The 9,520-nt window shown below is 60.1% G+C and overlaps 1 protein-coding gene across 1 annotated transcript; it reads left to right on the top strand.

Annotated features, from left to right (window-relative positions):
- Positions 1–5,218: 5,218 nt before the first annotated feature.
- Positions 5,219–8,597, top strand: FEV (FEV transcription factor, ETS family member; the record flags this gene model as incomplete). Its single annotated transcript, XM_081051437.1, has 3 exons — positions 5,219–5,270; positions 5,983–6,057; positions 8,014–8,597. The coding sequence occupies 3 exons, from the start codon at positions 5,219–5,221 to the stop codon at positions 8,595–8,597; spliced, it is 711 nt and encodes a 236-aa protein (XP_080907563.1).
- Between the last annotated feature and the right edge of the window lie 923 nt (positions 8,598–9,520).

Here is a 9,520-nt window from a genome sequence, read left to right as displayed (position 1 = left end):
TTCCCTCAGAGTCAGCTCTGGAGCGTGAGTCTTGGGACTGGAATAGGGGAGATGAGAACAGGCCGGCAATGGGACCAGGCAGGACGGTGGGGAAAGGTGATGGGCGTTCTCAGAGGCAGGGTAGAGAGATCTGGTGGGGACCGGAAGAGAGGGGAAGTGCGCTGATGGGAGACTTGGTGGCAAGGGGATGTACGACGGCAGAGACAGACTGGAGGAAAGGGCAGGTCCTAGGAGCATGAGAGTCAGAGGAACAATATGGGGGTGAAAGAAGGCATTGCAAAATGGATGAGGGGGCAATGGGGGATGGGAATAAGATACAAGGTGAGGAAGGTGATAGGAAGACATGGAGCAGTGTGTAGGGCAGGGAGAGAAACTGAAGCAATGGTTTTGGAGCTGGGACAGGAGGACTACTGATGGAGGACACCCGTGAGGGTGGGGCAGAGCCTACTTACCACCCCTGTACCCTCACTCGTCTAGGTGGGTGGCCTACCAGTATCCAGGCTACTGGGGCTACCAGTACCTATTGGAGCAGCACCGGCATGGTGGGGAGCTCCGTACCTACAGCAAATTCGGCCCCCAGGCCTCCAGCGGGCAGCTGCAGTCCATTCGGAGAGTCCAGCAATAAGCCCCATGACCCCAGCACCTCTCCTGAGGACCCTCAATAAAAGCTCCTGAACCTGCCTACCTTTCTTGCCTCTTTCTTGTCTTGTTTTGTGATATCCATCCTCATCCTTCTGAGGGTCCTTCTCTGCCCACCTGACCCTCCTCTTGGGTTCCAGGACCCTTGTTTATGGAGCATAAACTGGCTTAGGATGTGTGTGGCTACACTCTGATGGGGCTGAGAGGAAACCGCTGGTAAAAACCTCGGACATCCTGTTAACTACAACCAGCCCCACACTTCTCCTTGTTAAAGGTGTATCAGCTCAGGCCAGGGGTACTGCTGGACCAGATGGCACCTTTGCCATCCTCTGGTTGGGGTGCACACAGCGACACAGCAAGGCTCAACGCTGAATTTCAAACCCCCCACATACCCTGAGCCAGGCACCCTCATTCAGGACAGGACTTCCTTAACTCTATGCAGGGGCTCTGTTGAGTTCCTCTTTAACCCGTAGGGCATTTCCAACCTTCATTGTAACCCTGCCTCCCTCTCCAGCCTGGGGAAGCCAGTACCGGTTTCCCAGCCTTTATAGAATTTCTGCCTTATAGAAGAGCAAGGGGGTGAGAGGAGGAATTAGGGGGAGGTTCCACTGTCTCCCGGGTCCTTCTAAGGAGGAGACTTCCTCTTTCTGAGCAGAGCCTCCAAAGCCTTTTTCTGGATAATAACGATCCCTTACGTGGTTTGAGCTCCCACATTGACAAGCTTTGCATACCCCTCCTTTCAGCTATCCCAAACCACCTCCTCTTCATTCTTCCTTCTCTTTCCTCACTCTCCAGAGAACGGGTGAGCTGGAGAAGCCACCCCTCAACCAGTGATCGAAGCGAGCCTGGGTTCTAGGCTGGAGGCAGAAGCCCCAAACATCGTGGGGTGACTGTGGCAGCAGCCAGCAGAGTCCCTGCCACTTCTGTAGTGTCTCCCCAGGTCCCTCTTTTGCCCAATTAGCGATACCCTCAGTCCCACGTAGGCAGAGTCTCCATGTCCCTCAGGGATGCTGGTGTTTTCAAGTCCCTAGTGGACCTGTCAACGGGAAGAGGTGGTCCAGAGTGTTGCCCTTGCCCAGGGGAGGCCGGGCAATGTTGGAGAACAGTGAGACTTGGACCTGGAGTCCCCAGGGGCCCAGTTGTGCAGGTATCTGTTCCTTGGGAAGAGCCTTGGATCAGAGTCAGAACACCTGGGACCCAATCATATAGCACCCTTGAGCCTCAATTCCCCCTCCTATAAACTGGGGCTACTGATCGCTGCCTTGTCTGTCACGGGAATGTTGTGAGGATTCCATGAAAAACCCCTCAAAATGCTTGTGGTGCTATGGAAAAGCACTGGGGCAGCCAACTGGGACCCTCCTTCCCCTGCCTCCCCACCATGGATCCCAGGATTGGGTCAGGAAGCGAAGGGACAGATCTCCAGGTGGGGTATGAATTCTGCTTTCTGCTTTACTCCTTGGGGGGGTTGAGAGTCCGTGGCCCCTGTTGCCGTTGATCCTCCTAACACATTCCATGCTTCATCCATTTCACCAGTGAAGAAACGAGCTCCTCTGAGAGGGAGAAGCCTCTCCTCTGAGAGAGAGGTCACCCATTTAATTGGGGACAAAGTCAGGATTTGAACACAGGGCTCCTGACTCCAAATCCAGGCTGTTAAGTGGAGGCTGACCTGAGCGGTGGCTTAAAGCCTCATGCCTCAGCAGAGTCCCAAACCTTTGTGGGCCCCAGAAAAGCCTGGTCACAGACTCTTAATTATCTCTTTCTGGGATACTAATAATAGAAATAGCTAAATATTTGAGCAGTCAGCATAATTCTGTATGGTTGGTCCTATAATTCCCATTTTACAGATGAAGAGACTAAGGTATAGAGGTTATGTAACTTCCTGAGAAATCACACAATTAGAAAATGGGGGACCCAGAGTTGAATCCAGACAAACTGGTCTCAGAGTCCAGCAGCCCATCTCCCCACTCCCTACTTTTGGGGCAGGTAATGGGCAAAGGGATATCTGGTCTCCACCATCAGCTGAGCTGCCCTCCTAGGAGGGTTTGTGGCTGCCAGAAAGTCAGCAAGACGGCTTTAGGAACTGGCAGTGTAACCCTGAACAGGGCACTCCCTGTCTGTTTCCAGGTATCAGTGACCCCACCTGTACAACCAGGGAGTTGAGGGAGCTAATGTTTGTAGCTGCCTTTGCAAGCACAGACCTTGTAGGTTTTCCTGGATCCAGGGGTCTAACACTGCTCCCCACACTGGCAATTAAGTATGGGTGGGGGGTGCAGAGGCCAGGTTGGGCCTGAGTGTTTTAACCTTTTCCCTCCCATTCCAGGTAGGCTGATGGTCTGCAAAACCCTGTGGGAACTGCGCCCTGCCTGGGACAACGGCCAAAGGGCATGGAGGAGGGCAATTCTTTTCTGGTGCAGCCAAGACCCAGGTGGTGTCGGGGGACAACTCTCATCACCTCCCCCCACACACAAACTCTTCCTGGAGCCGGCCTACCCTGTTAGCACCTGCGTCTTCAGTGAGGCAGCGGCTCAGAGCCTGAGATGTTGATCCTTCACCAGTTCAAAGCTGGGATGTCTGGATAGAACCTCGCTCGAGAGCCTCTCCCTTCTGCCTCCATCTTCGCTGAGAGCATTAAGTGGGTGAACCTTGCTGCTTCCCCACTCTCCCAGCTCTGACCTCCTCCTTGTTTTCTATCTGGGGAAGCTGTAAGAAGGCATGCCCACTCTCAAAGCCCTTGCCTCCTGTGCAGCCCCGAGTTTGGTTTCCCAGGAGCATTCCAACCTCTCATCTTTGCTCTCACTGGATTTCGCAGCCCATCCCTGTCCCATGAGGGTCCTCTGGAGCCCTGGGATCCCTCATTCCCCCGAGGCCCTGCCTCTCACACTCCTCCAGGCTCCTTTGCACCGTCCACCAGTAAAGACAGATACTCCAGCAGTCACAGCAGGTGAGGAATGAGCAGGGGTCCTGCAGAACCCAGCCATCCTCAGCCAGGTACCCCAGACCAGGCATCCTACAGGAAACCTGCCCATTCTAATCGACGGGCCCTGGAGTCCCACTCCTGGAGGCCCACTCTCCTCCTGGGCTGAAGCAGTGGGAGAGAAAAGCCTGGAGATGACCAATTCTGCCAGTAACTTCCAGGTACTGCATGGCTGCAGAGCCTCGTCCAGAGCCTCGTCCTTCTTCAGCTACTGTTCCTCGTCGCGGCCTCTCTAGAGTCAGGAAGGCCCCCAGGTACCCAGAGACTCCAGGCCACCTGGGAACTACATCAGCTTTGCTAATACACAACCAATGTCTTTGCCCCTTTTCCAGGGTGGATCTCAGCCTCCACTCCATCCCCCACTGCACCCCACCCCACGCGCATGGCGGCCTCGACCAGCGCACAACCCTGTTTTAGTCCCTCTACTCCTGTTAGCACAAGGAACCAACTGCAGTCTCGTTCGGGGATAACCAGGATGGGGGTGGTGTGAGGGTGAATGGTAGGCAGCCTGGGATGACAGAGGGTGGGAAGGATGGGAGAGCAATCGTTGTGGCAGAAGGGGAGTGGGGGTCAGGAGCTGACTGTTTGCCACAAATCAGTGGGGAACAAATGAATGAGAAAAGGAGAATAAGGACAGAGATAGGATGGAGAGGGAGAATGGAGGAGGGGCAGAGATGGGAGTAGGAGAGACTAGATGGAAGACAGACCTAGAAAGGGGAAGAGGAGCAGCCCACTAGAAGTTGTGGGGGAGACGCCTCAGCGCTGGCCGAGGCCTGGGAGCGCTGGGAAGGCTGGAATGGGGGAAAGCAAGGGGCAGACAGGGAAGGAGATCGTGTCTCTAGGGAAGAGCAGAGAGTGGGAGAGGAGGAGGGGGTAGAAGGCTGGGAGGGGGGCTGAGATAAAGGGAGCAACGGCTGCCCGGCCCGGGAGCGCAGCGACAGGCGAGAGGGAGGGAAGCGGAAATTTAAAAGTGAAGATGCAGATAACGCAGCCTGGAGACGGCAACCCGGGTGGGGATGGGAGGAGGAGGGAGGAGGAGAGTGGAGCGGTGCGGGGAGCGAGCACCGACGGGAAGAAGGGGCAGTGGCCCGGAGTGTCCGAGGTGGGGCCGGGTACTCCGCCGCATCGATGTTTGCTGAGAGTCAGGGAGGCGGAAAAGAAACACGCTCCCGACCCCCATCAAAGCGCAAAGCCCATCCCCCGCGCGTCTCCGGGCTGCCGGGGCGCGGGGGGCTGCCGGGTGCGCCTGGCTGCCGCGCGGCACGACGGAGACTTTATTGCGATGGGAAGATAAGAGGGGCGGGGGCGGGGTCCGGGGGGCCGAGGCGGCAGCGCTTTAATTAAAACGGAAATTGCGGCCCCGGCCCGCGCGGGGGGCCGGAGGGTTCCAAGCGGCGTGGTGGCTGGGGGCGTCGCTCCAGGACGCCCTCCGCCCCCCGCCACACCCGGGCAGTCCCCTCCCGCCAGGCCCAGCTGGACCTGGCGCGGTCTTCATCTCCCTGTCACCCGCGGTCGCCTGGGGCGGGGATCGGTGCCCCGGAGCGCAAAGCCGGACGCGCCCCCCCTTCTCATTCCCCCCTCCCACCGCCCAGCCTCTTGGCTGCGATGCGACAGAGCGGCGCCTCCCAGCCCCTGCTGATCAACATGTACCTGCCAGGTACCGGGGACCAGCCCGGGGCTGGAGGCTCCGGGGCGGGAAGTGTGGGCTGAGCCATGGGGAGGGCTGCCGGGGTCCACGGCACGGGCGCGGCCCCGAGACTCGGCTAGCTGGCAGCACTAGCCATCTAGGGCACTGGAGGATGTTAAAGGCAGATGCAGAGCTTTGGGGCTCTCCATGTGAGGGCCAGAGGACTCCAAGGGAGCAGTTCGGGAGCCTGGGAGACCGAGGGCGCCAGCTCGGGGGCTGCAAGAGCCTGGAGCCGGAGCAGGGATCTCTGGTGTGGCGCGGGCAGCGTGGGCAGGTTGCGGTCCGCGGGGCGTCGCCCCTGCGCCCTCGTGGCTTCTCACCTCCGCGCTCCGAGCGTTCCCACCAGCCGAGCCTTCCCGGCGCCCTCCTTCCCTCTCCGATGGGCTCCGTGCGCTCCCGCTCGGCTGTCGCACACCCCGCTCGGCTTTATAAGGCTCCCGCCGGCCCGTTCGGAAAGCGGATTTCCTTTTTCCTGGACGCGTTTCCTGACTTGGGCATTATGGAGGGGCTCCGCGCGGCGCGCGCCTGGGCCAAGCTCCGGGAGGAGGAGCCCGGCAGCTCCGGCCCCCAGCCTCGGGCCGGGCACCAAAGCACCCCTTCTCAAGACTTGGCCCGGGGCCCGTTGGGTCAAGCCCACTACCTCCGCCTGGGTCCGCCTGACTATGTGCTTCTTCTGCCACAGATCCCGTCGGAGACGGTCTGTTCAAGGAAGGGAAGAGCCCTGGTTGGGGGCCGCTGAGCCCCGCGGTACAAAAAGGTGAGCTGGCTGGCGGACTGGGCGAACAGGGCAGGGATGAGGACAGTGGATGGGAGCCAGGGCACCCATTCGAGAAGGATGGGGGCCACCACTACCAGAACAGAGGGCGAAAGCGATGTGCAGTGCTGGGCTCTAGGAAATGGAGGATCCGGACATGATTGTAGAAAGATTGGGGGTGGGCAGGAGGCATTCACTTGGCGTTGGGTTCCTGCGCCTTCCGAGTCCCAGTGCTGGGCTTGCAGGCCAGGGCAGAGGAGAGGATCCTGGCCCCCACTCACTCTTCCCCCTGCTGTGGGGACAGGGCTGAGACGCTTGGCGTCCTTTCCCTGCTGACAGCAGGAGAGAAAGGCCTCAGCCCTGCCGGGCAAGGGGACCTGCAGATTTACTCCCTGGCCACTCCAGGCGACGTCAGCACTAGCCCGGGGCCTGCACCTACCTGCCTCACTGACCCACGCAGGTTGTGCAAGCCCCGAAGGCTGGGTCATCGCAGTTGATCTCCAGGTTCATAGTCAGCTCTCTGCGGCCACATTACCCTTGGCTTTGCCTTGTTGGTGGCAGAGCCTGGCTGGCCTTCCAGGCAAAGCTTCCCCACAGCCCCTCACCCAATTAGTACCCTAGATCTCACCAAGTTACAGTAAAAACAAGGTTGGCAACTTTATTCCAAAGGGAACGCGACCCAACAGGAATGGGTTTCCAGGCCTCTGTTGCTCCACCTCAGCGCCAGCTGCACATTTTTACCCAAATCTTCCCTTGCTTCTGATCCTAAGCTCACTGCTCCCTACCTGGAACCAGGCAGCTCCTCACTGGGCTCATTGGAGGGACTGGGGTTCAAACTGTGGAATTTCAATGGGCTCTGAGCGAGTCATTGAAAAAGGAAGAGAGGTTCGCCAGGTTCCATTTGAAGCAATAATCAGACAACTTCGTGAGAAATCCATTTTATTCTAGAAGAGGGGGGTGAAATTGAATCAACATTTTTATCTGCTTGTGTGACTGAGGCTCCAAGACAGGGGAGCCAGAGTTCTGGGGTGTCCCTCTCCCATCACGCACATATCCGGGAAAAACCTCCTTACCGCTCCCAACCCCAGAATCTGGAGAGGGCAGAAAAGCCTGGAGATGGACCAAAGATGGGAGAAGGCAGGGAGCCAAGCACAGGGCTTGCGAGTCTCAGCTCCTTTCCTCAGAGCTTTGCATCTCCCCTAGGAAAGAATGACATCTTTGCAGGCTGGGAATCCCGCCTGTTCCGAAAAAGAGGCCCAACACTTTTAGCGCCAGCGCAGCGCTCAGCGCACCAGACCGTGTGTGTGGGGGGGAGCCTTCAGAGGCTCCCCCTCCTCTCACGCATAGGGGACCACCGTCCTCATTCCTGTATGACGTGGTACCACAAGGAAGCCAGCTACCACCTCTTCCCCCTCTCAGGCGGCCGTCCAACTGTATGTCTTTGGGGGCTGGGCCTTGTCCAGGGACCAGGGTGGTCCTGCTGCACGCCTGCCTCTTCTCTGGATGTGGTCCCGCTGGAATGTGGCAGTCTAGTCTTACCTGGCAGGCTACCCGGCGCGGCTGTGCAGGCTGTGTCCTGAATTGGGACTCCCTGCCAAGGCTGTAGTAGGGGCTGGTATCCAGTCCTTGCTTACTTCCGAGAGAGCCGGTGTGTCTCACTGCGCTGCTGGCTCCTTGCGGAGGAGCTGATGCTGTGCCCTCTGCCCCCACGAAGCCACGTACCTGCGGGGCTGAGTCCTCCTAAGTGGAAGCCGTGTTTCCATTGTGGAAAAGCTCGGTAATGGCTAGGACAGCCTTCTGATGGAGCCCTCCCTGGCCAGCCGCTCCCACTGCACCCAGCTACACAGCTGGGCCGATCCTTTCCCTCCCAGACACCGGTTTCCCCAGGCTCGGTCGGTTTCCCGCCTCATCTCCGGCCTCCCCCATCCCGCCTGTGGCTGACTGCCCCCCTCCCCGCAGGCAGCGGGCAGATCCAGCTGTGGCAGTTTCTGCTGGAGCTGCTGGCGGACCGTGCCAACGTGGGCTGCATCGCGTGGGAGGGCGGCCACGGCGAGTTCAAGCTCACGGACCCAGACGAGGTGGCGCGGCGCTGGGGCGAGCGCAAGAGCAAGCCCAACATGAACTACGACAAGCTGAGCCGCGCACTGCGCTACTACTACGACAAGAACATCATGAGCAAGGTGCACGGCAAGCGCTACGCCTACCGCTTCGACTTCCAGGGCCTGGCGCAGGCCTGCCAGCCGCCCCCCGCGCACGCCCACGCCGCCGCCGCCGCCGCCGCCGCCGCCGCCGCCCAGGACGGCGCGCTCTACAAGCTGCCGGCCGGCCTCGCCCCGCTGCCCTTCCCCGGCCTCTCCAAGCTCAACCTCATGGCCGCCTCCGCCGGCGTCGCGCCGGCCGGCTTCTCCTACTGGCCCGGCCCGGGCCCCGCCGCCACCGCCGCCGCCACCGCCGCGCTCTACCCCAGCCCCGGCTTGCAGCCTCCGCCCGGGCCCTTCGGCGCCGTGGCCGCCGCCTCGCACTTGGGGGGCCATTACCACTAGACGGGGCGGCCCGGCGCTGCGCGGGCTCCCAGACGCCCGGAGGCTGCTCAGTCCCACCCACGTCCGGGGGGGGGGGACGGTGCCTCGCCGCCGTTCCTTCGACCTCAGATTTGACTCCGTCCGCTGCACCTAGCCCCGGGGGAAGGGACCTGAGACCTTCTCCATCTTCCTTTACGAGTGAATTTGCGTCCGCCTCCCCTCCCTAAGCCCAGGGAAAGGTGACTGTGTCCCCCGCTCCAACCAGTTCCTCTAACCTCCATCTCCTTCTAGACTCCAGAACCCGCAAGGGGGTGCCCGGGCTTCCCGTCTTTCTCTCCCCTCCACCTGTACTTTTGCCTGGCTGCTGGAAGCCTCCTCCATTATGACCCCTCTCTTTCGAATTCCAAGTCTTTTCTCACGTTTTCTCTTCCTAACGGAGCTGCCGGGATCCCAGGAGAGTGGGGGCCCCGCCCAGTCCACCTTCTCCTCCTGGCACCTCAGCGGGCTCGGTAAGGGCCACTGCCCCCCCCCACTCACCTAGGTAGCCTGGCCCCCTTCCTCCCGACCCGACCCTCTCGCAGGACAATGACTCCGTGTATTTCTATTCCCTTCCAGGCCCATTAAAGTTCCCAATTCCCCCGCTGCCTCCTCTCTCAGTTCTTTGTTGCACCAGAACCTTTTTTCATTGGGGGGGGGGGGCGGAAAGAGGTGAGATGCCCAGCTCGGGCCTGCGCAGAAAGGCCTGCCGAGGAAGAGCCGGAGAAGATGAGGGCAAAGTAGGCTGGGCGCCACCGGAGGCGAGCGAGGAGTCCCTGGTGGGAGGGCTCCTAAGAGAGACACGTCCCCCCCACGAACCCGGCAGTCGACCCCAGCCTGGCTCACCTGCCTTGCCTTGCACCCACCCCCTCACTCCACTGCATCCTAACTTTGTCCCCACGCACACC

This window comes from Rhinolophus hipposideros (assembly GCF_964194185.1).
Source record: "Rhinolophus hipposideros genome assembly, chromosome: 6".
Lineage (NCBI taxonomy): Eukaryota > Metazoa > Chordata > Mammalia > Chiroptera > Rhinolophidae > Rhinolophus > Rhinolophus hipposideros.
The sequence above is the reverse complement of the archived record's forward strand: the minus strand, read 5'-3'. Positions and strand labels throughout refer to the sequence as shown.